This window comes from Chiloscyllium punctatum, chromosome 14, assembly GCF_047496795.1.
Source record: "Chiloscyllium punctatum isolate Juve2018m chromosome 14, sChiPun1.3, whole genome shotgun sequence".
NCBI lineage: Eukaryota > Metazoa > Chordata > Chondrichthyes > Orectolobiformes > Hemiscylliidae > Chiloscyllium > Chiloscyllium punctatum.
This window is the reverse complement of record NC_092752.1, coordinates 21,382,630-21,409,794: the sequence shown is the minus strand read 5'-3', so window position 1 is coordinate 21,409,794 and position 27,165 is coordinate 21,382,630. Positions and strand designations below refer to the sequence as shown.

At 40.1% G+C, this 27,165-nt stretch overlaps 2 protein-coding genes across 9 annotated transcripts in view; one reads left to right on the top strand and one right to left on the bottom strand.

Moving 5' to 3' along the window:
- kiaa0232 (KIAA0232 ortholog) overlaps positions 1-27,165 on the bottom strand; it is a 128,478-nt gene that overhangs the window by 100,212 nt on the left and 1,101 nt on the right. For 4 of the 8 annotated variants that reach the window (XM_072584056.1, XM_072584061.1, XM_072584064.1 and 1 more), the window contains exon 1: positions 25,549-26,227. The exons of 1 other annotated variant lie outside the window; for it this stretch is intronic. The gene's annotated coding sequence lies outside the window, so the exon portion shown is untranslated. Of the gene's footprint in view, positions 1-25,548; positions 26,228-26,558; positions 26,731-26,954; positions 27,124-27,165 lie in introns of those variants that run through there. 3 more of the 8 variants (XM_072584057.1, XM_072584059.1, XM_072584058.1) reach the window with 3 other exon arrangements.
- On the top strand, positions 8,542-9,660 carry LOC140485471 (actin-1-like). Its single transcript, XM_072583677.1, has one exon. The coding sequence runs from the start codon at positions 8,542-8,544 to the stop codon at positions 9,658-9,660; it is 1,119 nt and encodes a 372-aa protein (XP_072439778.1).

The following is a 27,165-nucleotide window of genomic DNA, read 5'->3' as shown; positions in this document are numbered from 1 at the left end:
GCTTATTCCCTGCATCGAAATGGCAAAGGGTGGTTGGTGTTATCTCCAAGGAATAGAACTCCAATTTCGTCCTTTTGGTATCATTCTACTAGTTTATCACTGGATTATCTCCAAGTTCAATATTTCTGTCCTGCAGTTGGGAGACAATCTGTCATCAGAGATCTGATTGCCTTACTGAACCTATACCCTGATCTGATTTCTGGTATTCCTGCACATTTCAATGAACATCCTCACAAACATGCATCACCTTCCAGTTTTTGCAGATTTAGGCATTTTCTATTAAATGAAAAACTAGGACTGTGCAATTACATGTGAAATTAAATTCTTATTTTAACCATTGAAAAACTTTTCCTCCTTGAATTTCCTATTAGGCAGACTCATACTTATTACAGCTAGTTTTGGTATACAAAAATTGACAGTGCCTCTGTCTACTTGATCATACCTTTCATTAATTCTGAAGCCCACTACTGGGACCTATCTGGTAACACTCTTGCCTGACTCAAGTTTAAATTCTACTCTACAGATTAAGCATTAAAATCACAAACTCCAGTGGACCACAGGGGACATACCACACTGTCAGGTATGCTGCTTGGATAAAGTATGAAACAAATACTCCACCTGCCTGCTTGGCAGATCAACATGAAAACACTGAACTCACCTGTCTTAAAATGTGACAGCTGAGGTTGCTTTGCCTTAAGCAAGCCTATGACTGCTGGCAATGAAGATGTTATGACTATGTTGCTATTTGCAATTGCTATTCCAAATTCTCCTTAAATTTTGAATGCAGAAGTCCTTTCCCAGAAAGTTCTGAAAATAACTGTTCACAGCAGAACGTTGGAAGAACACAACAAGCCAGGCAGCAAGGACGTGAAGAACTTGACATTTCAGTTGTAAACCTTCTTGCGTCCTGAAGGGTTACACCTGAAACATCCACTTCTCTACCCTCGATGCTGTCTGGCTTACTATGTTCTTCCAGCCTCCTGCCTGGCTACATTCGATTTCAGCATCCGCAGCTTTTTTTGGTCTCATCAGAACGTAGCTCCCAACCATGACGCAATTCTTAGTGCATGCCTCAGTTTGGAAAACTGGGTCACCTACATGGAGTTTAGCATTCTAGCAGACACATTTTATTGGCCTTCAGTTCACTGTGGCTTTGCAGTTGACGCTTGAAGTTGAAGGCTCCCAGGTACATGAGCAACTTCAACATCTAACAGTGTGGCAAAACGATTGAGCCGTTTAGGCCTACATTCCCTGGGGAGTTTAGAAGAACAAGAGAAGCATGAGCTGAAATGTATAAGATGAAGATGATTGATAAAGTGGAAATGGAGCAGATGTTTCCACACGTGAGGCAATCTAGAATGTGGAGTCTAGTTTTAGGCTAAGGGCAACAGATTTAAAAAGAGTGAGTGAGAAATAACCTCTCAAAAGGTTCATGTACTTATGTAATTCTCTACCCCAGACTGTGATAGATACTGAGACACTGAAAAACTTAAGATCAATTTTTAATTAATAATGGGTTGAAGGGTTTGGATAGCAGGCAGAAAAGTGAAGTTGAGGCTAAAATAACATCAACCATGATCGTATTCAATGGCTGAGCAGGTTCAAGGTGCTGAATTGCCTACTTCTGTTCATGGTTCTTGTTTTTCTTACCTCATCGAGCAGACATGTAGTGCAGTTGATTAAAGTCCTCTGAAATGATCCTAACAAGCTAGTTGGTTCAACTGGCAATGGGGGGGGGGGGGGGGGGAGGAGATGAACAATAAATGCTGGTCTACCCACATTCCATGAATGAATTTAAAAATCCTATCATTTCACAATAGTAAACTAAACCACCATACTGATTCAAAGTCTTTTAGTAAGATTTTAAATGGTTACCTCTTTAAAATTTTACACTTATCAAACTGGAATCAAGCATCAACTTTCGATGTGAAATTTCTCAGTTGCAGGGACTGTGCGAACCAATTTAATAGATGAATTAAGCAGTGTGGCATACAAACATTTCTCATGGATCGAGATTAAAGCAGTCCCTTTCCTTCTGGACGAGAGTAACTAATCCCTCTCCATAACCAAGCATGGATGGAGTATCATTAGGAATAAGACCACTTCAAAGAGATAACTTGATAAGTAAAACCTGTGCACTGCTAATATAAAAAATAAACAAACCAAACCAAACCAAACCAAAAAAACCAACCAACACAATCTCCCCCCACTTTGGTGGTGTCAAGCGCTGCCACAAAGCAGCAAATCCTTTCTAACCTCAAAATCTGAGATTCCACACACAAAAATCACCAGTTGGCCAGTCCCCATTACATTTCCCATCTCATCGATTAAATTCCAGTGTCAACCTATCAGCTGCAGAACCTTTTTTTTAAAAAAACAAACTGTTCACCATCCCGAGCCACATTAATAATCAAATCTGGCACAGTTCTGCAAGACAACTTGCACTTGAATGACTCCAGATTCTCTGCAACTGCTGGTTTTACTGCTTGCAATGATGAACTCCTTTACAAACTCTCCTGCTGAACAAAGCCTACATTTAATGTAGTAAGTGAGCTCAGCAACATTATGTTCTCCTTTCTTGGTCTCATGAAGTATGCTTGCCCACATTCTTGCTAATAAGTGCCCTGATTTTACCTTTGTTCCACAACGAGGTTTTTCATAACGGAATCTGCTTCACCACAAATCGGGTACGTAAGCTTGCACTTCACCTCAATAAAACATAATTTGCCATCTTTCATTAAAAACACCACTGTATCCACTTTTGTTTGCAGGAGCCTTTTTTGATTACTCTGGTAATCTTTCCTAAATAGAATATATTGCTCAATCCTACTTGCCCTTGAAACATGTTATTTTCTCAACCTGTTGTACGACACTGTTAGGAAGAGTGTTAGGAGAATGGGTCACTCTTCCGAGGGTCGGTATGCACTTGTTGGGCCGAAGGGCCTGTTTCCACACTAAAAAGGATTCTATGTAGAGATTCTATGATTTTTATGTTTTCAAGCTCAATCCCTGATGTAGTGCTGTGGAGGTAAAGTTCACCTTTGCAGCAAGCTGTTTCGCCCTGAATCTCATCAAGGTCCAATGAGGTGGATTAAATCTAGAACTGGAGAAAGTGAAGACTGCAGATGCTGGAGATCAGAGCTGAAAATGTGTTGCTTGAAAAGCACAGGTCAGGCAGTGGCCAAGGAGCAGGAGACTAGACGTTTTGGGCATGATCCCTTCTTCAGGGATCATTCCTGAAGAAGGGCTCATGCCCGAAACGTCGATTCTCCTGCTCCTTGGATGCTGCCTGACCTGCTGCGCTTTTCCAGCAACACATTTTCAGATCTACATCTAGAATTGGTCAAACTCTGTTCACAGGTCAGAAGTTCCCTTTCCACAGGTAGTCAGGGAGGTGGTTTGAGTAAGACATGGTGTGAAAGCACTGATAATGAAATTCAACCAGATAAGAGTAGTGTGGGAAGAAAGATGGGATTTGGGGACGAACAGATACTAAGATGGCTGAAGTGCTCTTCACGTGGGAAGAGAACAGTATGTATTCTGAGAAAAGCAGAACAGGAAAATACCGTAGTGTGAAACTCAAATTTATGTGGTACACACGCCTAGTCTTGAATATAGGTCTCGTGTTACATATTTAATGTTAACTCAATGCTGTTTATCAGGTATAGTTTGGAACAAGTAGTAAACTGACCTGCAGAGGGGGTTAGCAGCAAACAGTGGGAAAGGATAGTAAATGACACGATAATAAAGATAACAATGTACAGAGGAAGTGAGATGAATACCCACCATTTAATTTTGACGAGCCCATTCACAGAATCCCTGCAGTGCAGGAAGAGACCATTCAACCTAACAAGCTTTCACCAACTCTCTGAACAGCATCCAAAGACCGTACATCCTCATCTTATCCCTATAACCCTGCATTTCCCATGGCTAATCCACCTATCCTGCACATCCCTAGACATTACTGGGCAATTCAGCACCGCCAAACCACAAACCTTTGGACTGTGGGGAAAAAAAGAACACCCAGCAGAAACCCACACAGACACACAATGTCCAAACTCCACACACAATTGCCAAAGGCTGGAGTTGAAATTGGGACCCTACCTTTGTGAGGCAGCAGTGCTAACCACTAAGCCCCCGTACTGCCCCCCATCTTTTGGAGGAGGGTGGGGAGGGGAGGGGGGAGGTGGTGAGAGGAGGAGGTATATTTCTACAAACCAGTCCAAAATAATTTTAAAAAGGAGAGGACAACTATGTACAAAGCAAATTCCAGCAAGTAAAACAAGCTACAGAGTACAAACCTGGTCTCTGGACTTAAATATATTAGACAGTTACAAGAGTATTTCAGCAACTCTGAACAACTTCAAACTCTTAAGACAAGTTTGAATATGTCTTAACATTTTTTTAACCCTTCCATATCGGTTTAAAATCCTGAAAAGGTGTCTGAACAATTCTATTGGTTTCCTATTTGAAACTGAACAAACAATTTTATCTGTACTTTACAGCATGAAAAATAATTAATGGGTGATAGATACTTTGGCCAACTTCAATGGACAATGTCCCCATGAAGTACAAGCATTATAGATTGAAGTCATTTCCGCGTTGATTAATAATGAACAAAATAGCATTTTCAAGGGAAAGCTGGGTGAAATAGGGCTGAAGAGGCAGAATGGCGTACATCAGTCCTAATCTTCCATACAATGTCACATTTGACAGATCTCAAATTACACACAACAGAAAAGTTTGCAATCTGTTGGATCCTCTGCACATTGACTAATTTAGCAACTGAACCAGGAAGGTCCATTTATATCCAATGCACTGCTGAATAACTCTAATGGGATTAACTAATCAGTGCTGTGAACTTAAAAATCTCCAAAACATCCTGTGACCATATACAACAGGTAGGGTACCCTGTATGCAAACACTTGACACTGCCCCAATTCATTAGGTCTATCAATTATTCCAAGTTGATACTTCAGCTAAATATAATTCGCTCTGCAAACAGTGCATTCTATACTGGAGAAGCAGAGACTACGCCTATTTATTTCTCAGTGCCATAATTTGGAAATTCAAGTACAATAATGGAATTGTGTAAATGCCAAACGACACATTGAAGGCAACCAGTTTATTTTTTGTAGATCAAATCAATTATCAGTTTCATGTCTTACCTTGGTAAAAGATACTAATAAGAGAATACCAAGTAGAGTTCCTATGGAATGCCACAAATCAACAAGTGCAGACAGCATAACTGAAGCGTTAAAATTGTAGCAATCACTTATAATGGAATTTTCCTTGTGCAGTCATAGGTTACAGTTCTATTATTCAACGACCACATCCAAATAATGCATTCAATGTATTAACTTGAATATCAAGACTAAGGGGTCTGGGGAAACTGTTCATCCATCAAACAATTTTGACATGTACAATGCTCAACACGTATTAATCATCTCCATTGCTATGATATACACACAGATACTGGCAAATGGATATTTGCACAATGAACTATTCAGAAAAAGCATATGTTGCAAGTTACACAAAGTCGTAAGAATTCAGCGGGAGGGCTCTTGGAGTGCAGTGATTGTGTTCCTTTCTCTACCAGAAATCCTGGCTTCAGGCTTTCAAACTACTCCAGGTGTGTAATAACATCTATAAACAGGTTGATTACAAAAGTATTGGAAGATATATGGGCTCTTATGATGCAGTGGTAGTACCCCTAATGTTCAAGCCCCACCTGCTTTGGAGGGGTCATACCATCTGAACAGGTTCATTAAAGAAAAAAGAATTCAATGAGAGGACTCTTAGGGTGCAGTGATAGAGCCCCTCACTTTGAGGTAAAGCTTTGGCTCAAGTTCCAACTGTTCCTCAACTGATTACATTGATTTTGTAATCAATCGTCTGAACAGATGGAATATAAAACACTTATTTGAAACCGTTGCAATTATCCTAGTGCAAAGAATATACTCAAATGATAGCTCAATTGCAATATAGGTAAGAATTCAATGAGGGCTCATGACACAGTGGCAGTTTCCTACTTATGATCCAGGGAGGGTCAAATTCAAATCCCTCCTGCTCCAGAGTTGTGTAAAAAAAAATACTCTTCAAAGAACGATTAGAAAATAGATAACAATTTAGTGAGGGCATGCTGATCTGACTCCACTATTAATAATTTTAGTGCCTGAGCAAAAGCAAGAAAATGAATTGTGATTTCTGATCTCAATGGCTATCAATTGATCCCTGCTGGAAATTACCTTGGATATTACACTCCACATTCAAAGATCTCACTTTACACATGAATTAAGTTTATCTGGAAAGTGGCCAGAGCAACCACAATACACAAACACAAGGAATAGGGATTGAAGTACACAACATAGCCAGTCAAGCCTTCCCTGCCCTTCTACATGATTATAACTTATTTTAAACTAAAATATTGCCACTTTCCCAATCAACTCGTCAAGTCCACCATTTCCCATGACACCAAAAATTATCAGCTTTAAACACATTCAATAATAGAGCACTCAACTCTCAATTCTAAAGATTCCCAATCCTTCAAATATACAAAGGAATTAATCATCACATTAGGACTAATCCTTACCTGGAAATTGTGTCCTTTCATTTTAAAAACTTACAGCCAGAGAAAATACCTCTGCATCCTTCCAGAAACTAAGTCCTGATTATACGTAGCAGTTAGAGGCATGGACCTCCTGCAGATAACCAAACAGATGCTGCTACAAGCTATATCTTCCATTCACTATCAAGGATTGTATGAGCAGGCCTGACAAGTCAATAGGAAGCAAAATGGTTGGGTCGGGCAGTATCATGGCTATGTGGGTAACCCATTTGCAGATGACAAAGTGAACATATTTCAAACGAGATCACTTCCCATTCTTCTAAACTGCTAAGAAAACAAGCCCCAATTTATGAGACAACCCACTCATTCCAGGGACAGATCTCATGAACATTCATAGTAAAGTCCAAAGAAATTATATTCTACATTAAATATAGAGAACAAAATTGGCCAATATCCTGGGGTTAAGTCCACAAATTACTATACAATTGTCCGAAGGCTTCTTTAAATTCCTGTTCTCCAATCTCCTTGCAATAAACAAATGCACTTTAACCTTCACTATATGGGTATACGCAAGTCTCAACACCAGTGATGTCGAGCTTTTTACAAGTACTTGTTTTCTACTTTTACAGTCAAATGAATTACTTCACAAATTCCCATATTCTATTTCCATCTATCATCTTGTCACAGCAGAATTGTGTTTCAGCAAGGAGTAATGCCTCAGAGGGGATTATAACTTCTTATAGAAATGCTAAGGACCAACTCAGTTCCTTATTTCCTGAAACATTTACACAGTTCACACTTGTACACTTGCAACAAAATCATCAGTTTTCCTACACCACTTGCAGTTTCCAAACAGGGCTTTTAATATTTTACTTAAAGACCCTGGAAATAAATAGCAATGAATGTAAAACAACGGGCATTTTATTAAAATTTGCAGTGGCCCGAATCTTCCACTTTGAGAATCAGACTAGACCTAACTACCACCCACTTCACCGAGCCACCGATCTAGCCATTCATTCAATCATTCGTTAACATTCTGACTGGAAAATTAAACTTATCCATGGCAGCCAGAGCAATTTTTTTTAAAAAAAAGCTCATCTTTCCCCAACTACTTATCAAGGAGTTTTTGTCAGAGAGGCTGCATTCTGTTATTCTGGGAGAGTAAGTTTCTGAAGACTTGGTAACAAAAAACACGAAGCAGCACCAACTTGGAGCAACCTTTCAGCAGAGTGGCAACTGAAGCCAAACCTCAATTTTCATTGTAACATTCTAATTACTAATCATCCTGTTTTTCATGAATAAAATCAGTTTACCAACTCAAGCACAGGCTTTAATCCAAGAACAATCACCTCTACATTGAAAAATTGTAAAAGAAGTTAAACTCAAAAAAGATCTAAGGACTCAACCACATGCATCTTTGATTGAGAAATTACAAGCTCCATTTATACAACCTATACAATAATCGAAAATCTCCATATGCATGACTGTAACCAATTTGCGTATCAGGGAAATAAAACTTAAGTTGTGTGTTGCATTATGAACCAAAATAAGACTGGCTGCTTTGAAACAAGCCCCAACTGCAAGGACAGATGTGATTCACTAAACTACCTTGTTTGCAGCTAATTCTCAACCTGACTGGAGCTCACCAATAGCCTGACAATTCATGGTGCTTCCTTTGCATCATTCTTGAGCTTCCACTTCTTCAGAACATGGCCGTTTACCTCATCATATTTTTTCTTATATCAAATGAAGACTATTGATCTGTCTTAATGAGTCACAGGTCATTTAAAGGTTAGTTATTATGATGTGGCTCTTTTCACTGGTCACATAGCTACCGATTATTGAGTCATCTGGTGGCAATGATCTACCCTACTGCAGGTCTTCGACTCTAGTTGCAATTACAGGGTACCTGCTTGTCCAGAAGAGGCAAGTAAGACTTGCTGTTCAAATTGACAAGATTCGCTACACATCAAATGATGGACATTCCTGATGTAATCATAGATAATGGTTCAGGGCTCTGCAAATCCGGGTTGGTTGGCGACAGCATTCCAACTTCAGTCATACCATCCATTGTAGGTACTTTCAAAGTCAAGGGAAGCACACGTGAAACAACCCATACAGAAATGTATTTTGGAAAAAAGGCTCTGGCTAAAAGAGGTAGTGGGTGCTTAAAATATCCTATTGAGCGTGGTACAGTAACCTCCTGGGAATTTCTGGAAAAGCTTTGGAAGCATGTTTATACCTCTGAACTTCATATCAAATCAAAAGAGAGGCCAGTTTTGATAACTGCTGCTCCACTGACTTCCTTCATTAACAGAGAAAGAATGGCTGAAATTATGTTTGAATGTTTTAATGTGCCAGCTATGTACGTGGCTATTCCTGCAACTCTAGCACTCTATGCATCAGGACGGACTAGGGGAATAGTCCTCGATAGTGGCTTTGGATTAACTGATGCTGTACCGATTTATGAAGGCTACTACCTGCCCGATGCTGTCAAAAGACTTAAACTTGCTGGAAATGACATCACTGAAAACGTGAGGAAACTTCTACTGGAAAATGGTCATAACATCCCAAATACAATTCCTAAGGAGACCTTTGAGAACATCAAAGAAACATTATGTTATGTTGCTCTTGATCCTCAGTTGGACAGCAAAAGTCAAATAGATGACCTTCAACAGGAATATACACTCCCTGATGGGAATCTGATCACACTCCAAAAAGAACTCTTCCAAGCGCCAGAACTACTCTTCACAACTTCCATTGTAGGTTTGGAAGAACCTGGAATTCATAAGTTGATCTATGATAGTATTTCAAAATGTGACAGAAGCTTGAGGAAAGATCTCTTTAGCAACATATTACTATCTGGTGGTTCTACACTTTTCCTGGGTCTAGAAGAAAGGTTGCTGAAGGAGATTAAATTCCAAGTCCCCAGTGGATTACAAATTAAAGTCATTGCACCACCAAAGAGGAATAATTCCGTTTGGATGGGTGCCTCAATTTTAACTAGCTTGACAGCATTTAAGGATATGTGGGTTACTAGCAAAGATTACAGAGATTATGGGCCAGGCATCATTAACAAGAGATGTTTTTAGGAATTAACCTATGAGACTGTTTAATTTTGACTGCACAAGATCAAATACCTTAATAAATACTCCAAATTTCATAATAAGTTTGTTTGATGGTCAATCATGAGGAACTTTGTTGATTTGAGCATAATCTGATGACTGTACTTGTAGTTTATCAAATTTCCATAAGAGATCAACAACTCCAGTGCAAGAACTTTACAAACTAGATGATATCACACTGGACTGGTTGCAAACTGAATCAGTGCAAGACTGCCCTTTGCAAAAAGCTTCCACATCCCTCTGAAATTAGATTGGATTCCCTACAGTGTGGAAGCAGGCCCTTCAGGCCCAACAAGTCCACACTGGCCCCCTGAAGAGCAACTCATCCAGACCCATTCCCCTACATTTACCCCTAACTAATGCACCTAACACTATGGGCAATTTAGCATGGCCAATTCACCTAACCTGCACAACTTTGGACTGTAGGAGGGAACCAGAGCACCCAGAGGAAACCCACGCAGACACGGGGAGAATGTGCAAACTCCACAGACAGACAGTTACCGGAGGTGAGAATTAAACCCAGGTCCCTGGCACTGAAGCAGCAGTGCTAACCACTGTGCCACCGTGCTGCCCCCTTGACTCAAATTAACACTGCCAGTTCAACATCACAATGTAGTTGAAGTAATTTCATACTAATGATATTCCATTACATTTTGAGTTTAGGCGCTTGTTTATAAATATTAAAATTAGTACTACTGGAAGAAAAATTCAGACTGTAGATCAATTTTACTATTGGTTTAACAAATTAGAAAAAACAAAACAAAGTGTTTTCTCCTTATTTACCTGTTTAAACAAACAGATATACAAATAATTACATTTAATTACATGAAGTACAAAAACATTTCTGGCCTAAATTTTCTCATAAGTGTGAGCAGAGGAAAAGAAACTCAGTTTCATCACACAAACATGGTGCAGCAGCAAGCCATTCACTCCTTTGGGTCTGCTTGGTCCCTCAATAGAATCACAACTGATTGCACTGTAACATATAATCTGCATTGCCACCTACCCTGATAAGCTTTCATCGCTTCCTCAAAAAAGTTACCTACTTTTCTGCCCAAAGACAGGATATCACTTTCACCATTTTTTCAGAAAGAATATTGCAGAGGGACAATTCTCAAAATAATTGCCTCATCTGCTTCAAATGGGTGACCCCCTCCAGTTCTACATTGGCTCCCAAGGCACTCTTGGAATCTCATGTTTGCATTAGTTCTGAACTCTGATCGATACAAGCCTGTCCATCCTTTCTTCGCAAGACAGCCCTTTATTCCGGATATTCATCTAGTCTGCCTGCACTGAACTACTTGAAATGTATTCAAATTCTTTCTTAGATACATTGGCTAATACTGAGCAATACTCCAGATGCAGTCTCACCAATGTCCCATATAAATGGAGAATAACCTATTTACATTTGTCATCATTTCCTCTCATGATCACCTTTTGCGATTTGTCCACAAGGACACTGGAAACCTCTGCACCACAGCTCAGCAATCACTAATTGTTCAGATAATATGCTGTCTTTTACTCTTCCTGCCAAAGTAGCCAATTGCACATTTTCCTGCATTACACACCATTTGCCAAACATTTGCAGAGTCACAATCTATCTTTATAGAAAACCTTCGAGATGAGACCCACCAAATGATACATCATGTGAAATTTTCGGCCAGATTGGTATCAGCTGAACTGAACAGCTTTTTTCAATGAACTAAATAAATTCTGTAGCTTGCGGAACCAGTTCCATCAAGTGTGAGCTGAAATGCTCAAACATGTCATAGCTTTGGCGTCATATTTAAACTGTTGGAGTTGGTAGCTGTGAAAGCAGCAGCCTCCAACATGAATTTGCTTTACCAAACCAAGCAGAGTCAAAAAATTAAGGATAGATGCAACAATTTCCATACCAGTCTTTGAAAAGCCTTTGCACTGAGTAAACATTTTCTCAAAGTTGGTAAAACTGAGCCCCAAGCCAGACATATCACTATACAGGGCATTGCGTTGAACACAATTAAAGCCTCAGAAGGTTTCCTGAATCTAGAGGTGTAAGAGGCAAACAAAGCTTGCATCCGCTTTATAGGTCCCAATTCCTGGAACAGATCACTAACCGGACACTGGTGGTTGTACAGCTTTATGGGTGCCAAGCTGCATAAAACATAGGTGGCCAGGAGACTTGGCTGTTCTTATCAACTGCCATAGGCACTCTGAAAAGATTCACACACTGATAATCAATCTACTTAGATTTTATAGTTACAGAAGATGCATTCTTAACTCCTGGATTGGGTCTCAAGCTTCTGGCACACAGGTAGAAATGTTACCCACTGTCCCACAAGACCACCTCAGTAATGCAACCTGTCTGGAACATTGACCATTTGTAACAGCACTAGCATTTACACAATACCTTGAATATAGCAAGCTATTCCATGGTACACCACAGCAGTTTTAATGAATATTTGACACAGAGGCACAAAAGCTCAGGACAGATTAGCAAGAAGTTTTGTCAAAGAGATGGGCTTCAAGCAACATCTTGAGACAGGTCAAAAAACAGAAACTGAAGGAATGCCAAAACTTATCACTGAAAGCCTGGACTTCAATTGTGGAACGTTTAAAACTTTGAATGCAAAACATGCCAGAATTAGAGGCAACCAGATATTTCAGACTTGTAGGGTGAAAAGACAAAGGTCATGCAGCAATCAGAAAATAAGGATGATAAATTAAAAAGGAACTAAAATACAGTGCACAAAATCATGGGTGAACTGAATTTGGCGTATGTTAAGAGATTTTTGGATCAGTTAAAGTTTATCTTCTGAGGGAAAGATGGAATACCAGCCAGGATAGCACAGGAATATTCTTATTTCAAGGCAAAACACAGAAGGCCAGCTACAAAATAGTGTAGATTTGTTGTAGTCAGATCAGGTTACAAACTGCGATAGTCAGTTTGGTGATGGGATGGATATGGTTTAAAGCTTATCATCAGGTCTAAAGAGAATGCATGCTAACTCCAAGCCACATTCAGTACAGGAGTGCAAATACACGGTACCCAGTCAGTGATGTTATTTTGTCCTATTCCTTCGAATGTTTTGGGTTTATGCAGTGTTGCTTTTTTTTCTAACTGGCAGAGCATTTCCTATGTGTCAGGAGACAGAACCAGGTAACAACAACAAGCTTGCAAAGTCTTGTTCAGGTTCAGGCAATTGCAGGAGACAGACACTGCCAGGTACAGAATTTGTGATAAAAATAATGACCAAGGGTCTTCAAAATATTAAAAGAAATTTCTGTTCAGCCAGCACAGGATAATTATTGAATAAAGATGTTTCTTTGACAGAAATACAAAGTTAACCACCTTTTGATCTACTACATACAATTCTAATCTTAAACCAACTCATCAGTGCTTTTAAGTGTACTTTGAACAGATGCTCACCTTTAAAATATTTGCCTGACGATGGCTGTGACGCTTAACATGACATCTATCCAAGTGCATGAGTAAAATGGCAACTACAAGCACGAGCACAGGAAATATGATTTAAAATACAAATTTTTTTCTTAAACCATTAACAGCTGAAATATAAACATTCATGAAAATATTTAGAAAATAATTAGTTGGTGGATACTTTTTATTATTAACCTATTTTTCAAAACCTGTTCAGAGATGTTATTATAAACCTCTGGAGAAAATGGGACTTGAACCAAAGGTAGGTCTACTACCACTAGGACATTTTATGGTTATATGAAATTCATATTTAACATTGCAGCAGCTTTTATACAGGAAAGCAGCAAAATTCACTGACCACAAGAGGCAGCCACCTTCAATTATGTCGTAAAGCATATGGTTACAGAAAGGATCATTTGCCCAACAAGGCTATTCCTGTGACAGTTTCCAAGTTTTAATGGGATGTTGGCATTACTGGCTGAGTCAATGTTTAGCACCAACCCCTTACTGCCCTGGAATTGAGTGGTTTGCTCAAGAAAGAATGACAGATTTCAATCCCTTAAGGACAGTGTCATAGAGCCGTACAACACAGACATGGACCCAATGGTCCAACTCATCCATGCCAACCAGAGATCCTAACCTAATATAGTTCTATTTGCCAGCACTTGGCCCATATTCCTCTGAACCCTTCCTATTCATATACCCATCTAGGTGCCTTTTAAATGTTGCAATTGTACCAGCCTCCACCACTTCCTCTGGCAGCTCACTCCATACATGCACCACCATCTGCGTGAAAAAGTTGTCCCTCAGCTCAGTTTTAAATCTTTCCCCTCTCACCTTAAAGCTATATATTCTCTTTGGACTCCCCCAACTCAGCAGAAAAAACAACCTTGGCTATCCATGACCTTCATGATTCTTTAGACTGGTATAAGATCACCCCTCAGCCTCCAAACACTCCAGGGAAAACAGGACCAGCTTATTCAGCCTCCAACAATAGCTCAAACCCTTTGACCCCAGCAACATCCTCAAGTCTTTCCTGCACCCTTTCAAGTTTAACATCTTTCCTTTAAAAGGAGACTAAAATTGAATGCAGTATTCCAAAGTTGCCGAACAAATGTCCTGTACAGCCACAACAACACTGAATTCCTACACAATGCAATAACCAATAAAGGCAAGAGCACCAACTGCACCATCCCATCTTCAATGATCAATGAACATGCACCCAAAGGTCTGTTTCGCAATCCTTCCCAGGACTGCATCATTAAGTGCACAAGTCCTGCCATGATTTGCCTTCCCAAAATGCCACACTTATCATTTATCCAAATAAAAAACTTCATCTGCTACTCCTCAGCCCATCTGATCAAAGATCCTGTCGTACTGAGGTAACCTTCTGTGCATTCCACTAGACCTCCAACTTTGGTGTCATCTGCAAACTTACTAACTGTACCTCCTATGTTCACATCCAAATCATTTACATAAATGACAAAGTAGCCGACCCTACACTGATCCTTGTGGACACAGGTCTCCAGTCCAAAAAACAACTTTGTGTCAGTACCTTTTGTCACCAGCCTTCAAACAATTTTGTCTCCAGATGGCAAGCTCTCCTGGATTCATGAATTCTAACCTTACTAACTAGTCTACTACATGAAACTTTGTTGAATGCTTTGCTAAAGTTTGTACAGACAACCTCCACTGATCTGTGGATGATGCTCCTTTAAAAATGTTTTGTCTTGGGCTTTTTTCCCCAGAGGTCACAAAAGACACAGATTCCATGCAGTCCATGTTTGAAGGGCTTTAGGGCCAGTTTGATTTTTTTTAAAAAGATTAGATTACTTTGTGTGGAAACACGCCCTTCGGCCCAACAAGTCCACGCTGACCCTCCAAAGAGCAACCCACCCAGACCCATTCACCTACATAAACCCCTACACCTAACACTATAGGCAATTTAGCACGGTCAATTCACCTAACCTGCACATTTTTCGACTATGGGAGGAAACCGGAGAACCTGGAGAAAACCCACGCAGACAGGAAGAGAATGTGCAAACTCCACACAGACAGTTGTCTGAGGTGGGAATTGAATCCAGGTCTCTGGCGCTGTGAGGCAGCAACGCCACCATGCTGCCCATGATTGTAGCAAATAGATACTGCCTCAGGAGAAAGGCTTTCAAATTAAAAAAAAAACTTGTATAATGAAAAGAGGAGTGGCCAGTTCTACCAGCTCAGTTTTTCTCTGGTTTGATTTGATTTGTGGCAGTCTGGCTAGTCAGTGAAAGCAGTCAGGCAGTTTTGAAGTTGCTGGACCCAAAGCAGCAGGTCCACGTTGGGCCCCTCTAACTTCTCTCCTGCACGACCGGTGTTTAATTTCACCTTTTGTGCCAAGGGGGTGTTTATGGAGATTGCTGCAATTATTTGGAACAGCAAAATTAAGTTGGGATGATCCGTTGAGTTTTCAGAGAGATTGGGTTTTTCAGTATTCTGTTCTTTGTTTCATTCAGTAATTTTGTTTTAAGATTAGATTCCCGACACTGGAAACAGGCCCTTCAGCCCAAAAAGTCCACACCGACCCTCCGAAGAGTAACCCACCCAGACCCATTTCCCTCTGACTAATTCACCTTATACTATGGGTAATTTAAGATGGCCAATTCACCTAACCTGCACAGCTATGGATTGCGGAAAGAAACCGGAGCACCCAGAGGAAACCCACGCAGACACAGGGAGAATGCACAAACTCCACACAGTCGCCAGAGGCTCGAATCAAACCTGGGTACCTGGTGCTGTGAGGCAGTTGTTCTAACCACTCAGCCACCGAGCCATCTGTTCTGTTTTGCTTAAAATAAGTTTTTGTTTAAATTAAGCGGCTTCACCAGCAGCAACACTCCTAGAATATCTGCATTACACCTGAATAAACAACTAGCAAAGTTAAGGTCTGGACTACTTTCTTGAAATGTTTTGAGGGGGTCTGGCCTGGTCCATAACATCTTGCCTTCAATCATCTTTGTTACTTTCTCAAACTCAAATGAAGTTAGAGAGACAATTTCCTACGCACAAAGCCTTTCCAAATGCACGTAAACCCGGTCCCTCAGAATCCACTCCAACAGCTTACCCACCAGTGATGTAAGAATCACTGGCTCTACAGTTGCCTGTCTTTTCCTTACCATTTTTCTTAAATAATGGCACAAAGGCCACCTTCCAGTCTTCCAGCACCTCATCACACAGCTGAGGATGAGACAAGTATCTCAGCAAGGAGCCCAACCTCTTCCTTAGCTTCCCAAAATATTTAGGATGCATGTGATCAAGTCCTGAGATTTATTGACCTTTATGCATTTTAAAACGTTAAGCGCTTCCTCACCTGGAATATGGAGACTTTAAGATAAAACATGTTTTTCTCAGAGTTCTCTTGCTTCCATATCTTTCTCCACAGTAAATAATGATAAAACACTGGTTTAGTATCCCACCCAATGCTTGCGGTTCCCCACAACTGCCACAGTGATTTTTAAGGGGCCCAATTCCCTCCCTCGTTATATTTTGCCCTTCATGTATCGGTTTGCTCTCTTTGGATTCACCTCAACCCTATTTGCCAATGCTCTGACCACTCTTTGCCCTCCTGATTACCCAAGTATACTTCGACTAATCTTATACTGGAGGGATTCACTTGATTCCACCTGTCTATACCTGCTATATACCTCCTTTTTCTTGTCCAGAGCCGAAATTTCTCTAAGCGTTCAGCAGTTTCTACACCTACCAGCCTTGCCCTTCACACTAAACAGGAACATACTGCCTCTGGGCGCTCTCTCATTTTTGAGAGCCTTCCACTTCCCAACCATCCCTTTAGTTGTGAATAGCATTTCCTAATCATTTGAGAATTCTTGCCTAATACTGTCAAAAATTGGCCTGACTCCAGTCTGGTACACAGACTTTTAGATCTGGTCTATCCTTTTTCATAACAATTCTATTCATTTTAAAAAGTGGCCACTGATGACAAATTGCTTTCCCACTGACACCTCAATCATTTGCCATGCCATATTTCTCCAGAGTTGGTTAAGTTTTCTTCCTTCTCTAGTAGGTACTTCCACATACTGAATAAGAAAATTTTCTTCGACATATATAAACTCCTCTCCATTCAAGCTCTTCACATTATAGCAGATCCGGTCTATGTTTGGAAAATTAAAAGCTCCTATCATTACAAGCTTACATTTCGTACAGATATCTGCCATCACCTTCCAAATTTGCTCAATTTCCTGACTGCGGGGAGACCTATAGTACAACCTCAATAAGGTAATCAGTTTTATCGCACTCAGCAATGGTTACAGGGTCATTAGGCTAGCTATTTTAATTCCACCAGAGTGAATTTAAATACCATAATTTCTCATGGTGGGAAATAATTCATGCTCATTACTAATCCATTTACAATCTCTTCTAAACACTCAACATACCCAATCCATTTTATATCAAGAAGACACCAGGGAACTATAGACCAGTGAGCTTGACATCGGTGGGGGGCAAGTTGTTGGAGAAAATCCTGAGGGACAGGATGTACATGTACTTGGAAAGGCAAGGACTGATTAGGGACAGTCAACCTGGCTTTGCGCATGGGAAATCATGTTTGAGATTTTTGAAGTAACAAAGAGGATTGATGAGGGCAGAGCAATAGATGCAATCTATATGGACTCCAGTAAGGCATTCAAAAGGTTTCCCCATAGGAGACTGGTTAGCAAGTTAGGTCTCAAAACAGGAAGAATAGCCATTTGGATACAGTACTGGCTCAAAAGGTAGAAGACAGAGGATGGTAGCGGAGGGCTGTTTTTCAGACTGGAGGACTGTGACTAGTGGAGTGCCACAAGGATCAGTGCTGGGTCCACTACTTATTTATATAAATGAGTTGGATGTGAGCATAAAGAGATATAGTTAGTTTTACAGATGACACCAAAATTGGTGGTGTAGTGGATAGTGAAGAAGTTTACCTCAGATTAAACGGAATCATGATCAAATGGGCCAATGGGCTGAGAAGTGTCAGATGGAGTTTAATTTTGGGAAAGCAAATCTTAGCTGGAATTCCACACTTAACGGTGAGGTCCTAGGGAGCGTTGCTGAACTAAGACCTTGGAGTGCAGGTCCGCAGCTCCTTGAAAGTGGAGTCACAGATAGGATATTGAAGGCGGCGTTAGGTATGCTTACATTTATTGGTCAGAGTATCGAATACAGAAGTTGGGAGTCATGTTGCAGCTGTACAGGACATTGGTTAGGCCACTGCTGGAATATTGTGTGCAATTCTGGTCTCCTTCCTATTGGATGTTTTGAAACTTGAAAGAGTTCAGAAAAGATTTACAAGGATGTTGCAACCTCATTCACAAAAGACAGACCAGTTTGATTAGTCAAATCTTGAGTGTGAATAAGAAATTCAAGTACTGCATACTATCATGCCCACAAGACATGGACAGAAAAAAATCAAATTGTTTTTGGAGACTTCTTTGAACAGGTATAACTTTTAATCTTTGAAATGGATTTCACTAGACTACAATAAAGCAGTCACTGATCACATGAAGTACAACTTCTATTAAGGTCTAACTAGGACAAAGCTTAACTTAAATCCTTGCATCGCGCGGACATGCCGATCAAAGATACAACCAGTCAAGGTTAACAGGAAGTGTTAAAAAAAACTTAGATCAGATAAGTTATTTGGTGTCCACAGGTATAGGGACCAGATTCGCGCACACTGTTCTATGCTATTACTGGAGCTCATGAAACTAAAGTGGAATCTAACAGTTTTTACACACTTCACACAATTATACTCTGACATGACAAGTGTCAAACAGATTATTCGCTTCACTAATAGCGAATCAGTAAACCATGTACAGGTAACACCTTTTAGAAATAGTTTTTATGATCCACAAACTGCTGGGTGCTCACCTCATCATTTCAATACTGAAACATAAGAAAAGAAAAATAGAAGTCAAAAAACAAGCAAAACTCAAGACTCAAATCCAAATCAACTCCCTGCAAATACAACACTGAGCAGTTTTTAACGAATTAGGCAACTGTGAAAAAATGGAAGTACTTGTTACAAATTATTTACATTATGGTTAGTTGTTTTGAGATAGACATAACTTCTGATTAGCTATTATGCTTAAGAAAAATAATTAAATTGTTTGAACTGTGACTCGTGCTATTTACCAGTTGTTAATTTTGAAGAATTGGTAGAGAATACGTGGGGCTTGATTAGTGCAGTTTTAGAGCCTGAAATAACTGATACTAGTCAGTTCACAAACACAGAAGCCCTGCAGTGTGGAAACAGGCTATTTGTTCTATCAAGTCCACATCAACCCTCTGAAGAGTATCCCACCCAGACCCACCCTATAACCCTGGATTTCCCATGGTTAACCCACTAGCCTACACATCCCTGGAGAATATGGACAATTTCCCCCAGCCAATCCACCTAACCTGCACACCTTTGGACTGTGGGAGAAAACCTGGAGGAAACCCACACTGACACATCAAGAGCATGCAAACTCCATACAGTCACCCAAGGCTGGAACTGAACCAGGTCCCCAACGCTGACAGGCAGCTTACTGCTCAGCGACCATGCCACATAAATTTTATTTTCTTTAGTTCTAGACATTCTTCCATACCCTGTTGATCTTTTCTGCCTTACAAGCACACAGGTGGTTATATGTTTTAATAAGACAAAGAACCGCAGATGCTGGAGATCTGCAAAGAAAAACAAATTGCTGGAGAAACTTGAGGCAGCATCAGAGAGAAAATAGTTGAACTTTGATCATTCCCATCAGATAATTAACTTTCCTCTCCAATCTATTAAAACAAGTGAATTTCTTTAATTTCTCCTTATAAACTAATAAGACTGTTTATTTCTAGCATCACCACAGTAACTTTCTCCTGAACCCTCCAATTGCCCTGACCTGGCTGGAGATAGAGTGGCAAATGCTCACCCAATAGGCTGAACTTCAGGCACTGACAGGAGCAAAATTACAGTGAAGTCATGCCATGGGAGAATAATCAAACTTGGCTAGAGACAAGAATATCGAAAGCCAAGCGATGAAGTGGTTGAGCAAACTAACAACTGTACTGTCACAAGTGGATTAAGAATTTGTCAGTTTGAAAGTTCACAGAAAGAGTTTACTTTCTAAGCAAGAATCTATAAGAAAATGGTCAGAGATAACCTTGTCAACAGTTATTGGGTATAGAATTCATGGGAGATGGCAAGGTCAAGGCAGTAGGCAAGGTCAGGAGTGTCTGTGAAAGACAATTAGGAAATAAACTGAGCGGACAGGTAAAGAAAGCAAAGATTCCATCTAAGTTATGAAGGAGGAGTTGTAATTCAGTATAGAACCTAATGGAGGAAAACAAAGAATATATCTGAGAAACTCAACCTTGGGGTAGTAAGTACACAAAATTTAAAGGATGAGAAGGTGATCAGATGTTCAAAGGAAGAAAGAATACCAAAAGACTAAGGGGGCAACCAAGATGTGATTTAGTAAGTAAGGTCACATGCAGTTTGAGGAGGTTTGAAACGAAGGGCAAAAAGTGGTGTTGTCACCTATAGTCCAAGGTCCTCTCAAAGCCTCAATGTCATTTCAATAATCCATAAGTTTGAGGGTGCCAAGTTCTTGTCAGAGAATGAATTAATATTTTGGAGGGAGATAGAGATTGATTGAAAACTTCTTTAAAGTAAAATCTGTGTCTGACTGAACATCTCCAAGATACATCTGCGCAATATCCACTGTATACTCTTTTTCCCCATATGCATTACTATTTACGCAAAGAATTACAGGTAGCTCTTCAATAATGAGGTGGTTGCATTCTTGTGCAAACCCATGTTAAAGAAAAAAATCATGCTTTACAAACAGTGCTTAAGTGTCAGCAACATAATTACACTACAACAAACATATTTTAAAAGTTAGTGCTTTATAAACAGCATCCCCAATTTGTCAATCGCATTATGGTGCATTTTTGTTAACAAAACACACGTTATAGTGGAACAACCTGTAGATTAAATTTCCATTTTATAAATAAGAACTTGCCCTTTATCAATTTGCTTGTAGGGAGTGAATTTTATCATTTATGTACGGATATTTGAAACTTGCCCCACACAGATCCAGAGTCGCATGCAATTCCTTCTTCAGCTGAAGCATCACACTGGCAAACCTGCAACTGCATAACTTCCATAATCAAAGCAATTTAAAAGAAATAGTGGTCAGATCCTTTGCTACTTCCTCTGACTTTCAACCCTGCATACTTCATTTTTCACGAAAGGATATAGAGGTGGACAACAGCTCTAACCATTCAACACTTACACTAAGCCCTGTTCTCATTCATTAAAATTGTCCATTATTTCAGGATCAACCGCTGTTAAAAACACCCAATTTTTTTCTACAGTAAACGACATTCTTCGGCTTACACCCCACCACCACATCTTCAATGCATCCTTCCCAGTCACCCAGATGGATGGGACTGTTCTCACCTGGTTCTCTCTTAATCCAGCTAAGCAAGCTTAGAAAATCATATGTAGTGGATGGTCTTTGCCCTCCTGTACCTGAACTCTGAGATCTGTTTGGTCCCACATTTTTCTCATGAAAAACTAAAAGCAGACATTGCTGCAGAAACTCAGCATGTCCTGCACCATCTGTGGAAAGAAAGTACAGTTTATGTTGAGTCCAGTTCCGAAGGGTCACTGGAAATGTTGTCAGACCTGTCACGCTGCTCCAGCAATGTCTTTTGTTTCAGATTTCCAGCATCCGGCTCTTTGTTTTATTCTAAAAACAAACTGTTCGTTTTCACAGGTATAATTTCATCTCCACCTCAGTTCATCTCATCGCCAACTTTCTCAACTCTTCCACTGTTCCTGAACTATTGGTCTGTGTATCAGGCATTCAGAAACAGAAATTTCTTCTTGCCGGATCTAAGTTTGCTCGCCGAGCTGGAAAGTTCATTTTCAGATGAAACGTTTGAAAAAAAAAATGAACCTTCCAGCTCAGTGAGCAAACTTAGATCCAGAACCTCAAATCACAGCTACAAATCACCTCAAACTCTCTTACAAAACATTATGAAGATGCAAGGTCATTGCTGCTGGTCGACAATCCAAACCGATGGCTGCTGACTATTTGCTTCTGGCAAAATTTGAACACAATGGCACTCTTTTCACCTAGGTTAGTCAACCCCAAAATAAGCTTCTGACCTCATATTTGCACCAAGATCATCTACTTCAACCTCCGTAACACTGTCATTGCTCATCTGCAGCTGAAATCCTCATCCATGTCTTCATTACCTCTAGAGAAGACTATTCCACCAAACCCTTGGCTGACCGCCCACATTCTACAATCTATATACTTTGGATCATAACTGCCATCTTCATGAACACTAAGTCATATTAACTTATTACCCTCTGATCACTGACTGACAATAGTTCCTGGTTAAGCAAAGTTTGATTTTAAAATTACTCCATGACTTGTCACACTGGCCTTCTCCCAGCCTACAGCTTTAATACCTGCAATCCTGGTCTTGCAAGCTATGATTTTAACCACCCAAACACTGGTGGCCATACTTTCAGTTGCATTGGCTCCAAGTTCTGAATTTCCTCCCTTGTCATCCAACATAATAGTGCCAATGTTGCCCACTGGCTTTTTTTATTCTATAATGCTCCTGTGAAGCATTCAAGGATTTTTCATTACATTAAAGGCACTAGAAAAATAAAGTTGTTAAATCGAGGTTAACACTTTATTCTATTTTGAATTCCACTTAATCTTTTCAGCATTATTTCTTACTTGAACTGTCTAAAATGTCTTCTTGCCTAGTGCACCTTTTCATTCCCAGAAACATACTCTACCTTATGAAAAATAAAATAATACACTTAATTGTCATTCCTTTTTTCATTCTAAACAGTTACACCTAATTTTTACTTGTGGGCCCCTTCCCCCCCCACATTTCAATTCCTTGCTGTTTTTTGTTTAGTTTTCTACCCACTCAGCCTTTTTGGTTCTTTTGATCTGTTTCCCGCCAGACTTTTATTGCAAAACCAATTATGCTTTAGGAACTTCTGCTCTCGTGTTCCCTCATTCTTGCATTACCTGCTTGCTCCAGTACATTTCCTAATACTAGATAAAGAATAACCTCCAGCACTGAACTAAAAACATATTAGTCAAAAAAAAGAGAAATGGCAGGTATCTTTTAGAAATTTCTCCCATTCTTTTCTGTTGTACTGTCAGACTTAGCTTTTTCTTTGGGGACGTCTGCACTCCTAATAAAAAAGGTAAACATAACATGATGAGATGCAAAAAAATGTTGACATAATATCTATTGCTTAGTTCAAAGAAAGGAAGATGCCATAGAATGAATTTAAAAACAAACTTTTCAAAACATAGGTCAGTTGTCTCCTCAAACCTCACCAACAAATCAGCTCAAAGTTTGTACCATTTCTGCAGTGCAACTTCAGCTACAACTGTCTAAATGTTTTTGCAATCCATGGCTATTCAGCAAGCAGACTGCAGTTGCACTAATTAACATTTTTTTTGGAAATCAAGAGTGCTTTTACTAAGTGCAATAAAATGAAGCAAAATACAAATTTTGGTGCAATACACAAATACTTCATGAGATGAACTTATACAGTTAAGTCCCCAAATTGTGGGAACGCAGAAAATAAGCTGACTCAAACTAAAGCCCATTCCTTTCTCTCCTCAGTACTCTCTTCCAATGGATATAGTTACAAACATTCAAACAAAATATTTGAACATAAGCAAACTAGTACAAGCCAAGAGGGATTCCACACCACCCCCCCACCCATTCTGCATAAGTCTAAAAATACACACCAAGATTTCAGGTGCTAAAAGAACATACTTGTCTCCAAAGAAATGGTTTTGAAATAAAATATGTTTTCCTTAATGTGGAAATCACCAAGTAAACCAACTGACAAATTAATCTGTGGGTAAAATACTCACTTAAAGATAGAACAATACAAGTTCATCAATTGAACTAACTAAATGATATAACCGTAATGTCAATCTAACAAATTATCCAGAAAATTCATAAATGCATGAAATCAGAGCATGCGCTATAGCATTACTGGCAACTCCCACAGACTTCCAAGCAACTGCAATGCTGATGACAAAATGCTGTTCCATATAGAATTCTATCTAGGTAAATACAAAGATAACAAAAAAAAATTGAGCCCAAACAATCCATAACAGCAACTATGTAACATAAACCTAACATAGCATTTTCTACAGTCATTGCAAATTCAAGATTACAAACCAAGAAATATACTCTGGAATACAAAATCATCCATGAGTACAATTACATACAATAGCTTTTCATTAATGCTGCATTAAACCTCAACTTTGATACTGCAATACAGAAGCTACATTATTCAACAATTCAAACAGCTGAGTTGCAAGTCACGATTTCAGATTCTTTCCTATTTTCCCTCAAAATTCAAAATTGTTCTCGGAAGAATTCACAGCAGCAAAAATGATGATCACAACCCATCTGTGGAGGCACTTCTAATGGTGTGCATGATTTCAAATTTAAGAAAACAAAGCAAACTAGAATTATTCCCAACTTCATAAACCTATATCCATTTTTCATACATTCAGACTTCAAGTAAAGCACTTGCCAGAATTACATTTACATTTCACATTCCCCCAATTCAACTTGACTAGTTTATGATAAAAAACTGATTATAAGACAGTATTATCACATGGAAACAGAAAGGCATGTCATTATGCTTTTGCAATATGCAGTTGCAATATAGTACAGTGACGAGGCTTGTTGCTAAGTGGTTTTATACTGTTTATATAATTCCAATCAAGCCATGTAACTGAAAGAGTTTATAAGTATCAATAAGAAAGGTAGAACTTTTCACTTAGCATTCATATATCAAATACTACCTACATAACTTAAAGGAGTTAAAAATGGTATTGATGTTTTTGATTGAACATTTACCAATCTGAGATACTTAGATACTTCAATAGCACAAAACCATGACACGATTTTAAATTTCCAAATGTCAAAGGAACTAAATAGACTTGTGTACCAAAGTCTAATCGTTTTACAAACTCGTAAAAAGTCTAAATAACAGCATAATCTGATCAGATAATGAAACGTTCTATTTCAGAATTTTGATATATCACCACAAACTTAACCTGGTGTCTCCAGGAAATAGTTTGAAAAATAAACAAAATATGATCTGCATTAAATAGGATTTAAGTTTTGATTTTAGATTACATGAATCGCACGTTTCTCTAAACAAAACGTAAGATATCATACAAGGGCAAGATACTTGGCTTACAACCACGTTTTTAAAGCCCAAATGTCAAACTAATGACAGTACCCCTGCGTGAAGGTGAAAAATATTAAAGCATACGGTTTGAATGCAAAAGAAAACTCGCGTCGCCGATAGATACACCACTCTTCTCAGAATGTCGACAAACCTGCTAAGTGGACTCTGCACCAGGTAGACCTCAAGCCACGGCCTCAATTCGATCAGATACTTCACGTTAACAATCTTGCCCAACCAGCAAAGCATCGATAGGAAAATAAAATTCTGCTTTAGTTGCAATCCTTAGCCTCAAACTGAGTGAGCTACTTGAATAAAGAAACCTAAGCCGCAGAAACAAAGTGAGATGTAGAATAGAAAGGCTCATTCCAAACGGTATAATGCCCTGGTGTATAGAAAATGAACGTGACAAGATAGAAAAGCTACTGGATGTTTCAAGTGGCGGTGGGGGGGGGGGGGGGGAGATAATAGGTTAAACAAACCGGTTTATTAAATACAGTTTAAAATACCCAAAACAAAGGGAGGGCTAAAATGACAACATCGGAATGTCTCCAAAAAAAATTAACACCCATTTTTGAACTTGACCTTTTCCTCAACTTGGGAATACGAGCTGTGAAGAAGGTTTAAAAGCCCGGTTCTGACGCATTATTCACACAGCTCACACACGCCGCTGCGTTTGCGAAGGAGGGTTTGGCTCGGGGTCTCTTCGATGGGAAGTGTTTTTCCTGGGGGGGGTGAGGGGCGGGGAAAGGAAATGTATTAAAACCGACCGGCAATGCTGTTCTCTCACCCCCGCCACCTCCTCGGTCTGTGACTCCTCCACCTAACCTGAACGAGGGGTTGGGGGGGGGGGGGGGGGGGGAGGGTGGGAAGGCGAGGTCCCCGTCCCCGCCCCCTCTCCCGAACGCCCATTGGACAGGCCGTGACGCCGGCGCCGCGACACGAGGGAGGTGCCGCTCTGCCACTGGTGGAAGGCCCCGTCAATCCACAGACGTCACAATGGTCGATGAGGGCAGCAAGTCAGGTTGTAATTAGCCATTAATTCAGCGAGGCCCCACAGCGGATAAGGACAAACGGGGGGAGGGGGGGCGGGGAACTGGGGGGGGGAAATAAAAGACATACGCACTTGCCCTTAATTCCAATAAAACCAAATCACTCACTGACCATTCACGTGGGTGTCTGCGTGTGGACAGAGGACACACACAATTTCCAAAACAAGAAAACGGCATTGGTGTTCTTGAGGAGGCGCCCGCCCTGTGTGACAGGGACGATTGAAATCCCACGCTTTGACCAACATGTCAAGTCTGAATAAAACGATTGTTGTTTTTTGAATTTTTAAACCGTTCTGACGCAGCTCGAGGTCGCCGGACTGACACTTAAAAACACAGGCACACCCCCCACCCCACCCCACCCAACAAACCGTACGCAAAACCGGCTTTCCCCCCCCGCCCCCGAACCCTCTTCCTCCTCCTCCTCCCTTCACTAAAGGAGGAGAGAGAAGGGGAATCAATCAGTTTGATCACAACAGGTTGGTACCCCTGTTATTCCGGTGAATGTTACCTTGATTTCTCTTTTTTTTCCCCCTCCCCGCTTTACAGGAGGAAAGGATGCGCGGCCCCGATCTCGCTTTAAATGTCCGGCTTCTGGCAAAGCAGAGGCGGGAGGGGATCGCCTTTATGGGTTTATTTTTCTTCTCTCCGTTTTTTTCTCAATCCCACCCCCCCAAAATAAAACCCGAACTCCCGTGTGTGTGTGTGTGTTTCTGTCTGTC

Bases quoted from the DNA above. Each gene is read 5' to 3' on its own strand.
- LOC140485471 (XM_072583677.1), top strand. From the start codon at position 8,542: ATGATGGACATTCCTGATGTAATCATAGATAATGGTTCAGGGCTCTGC.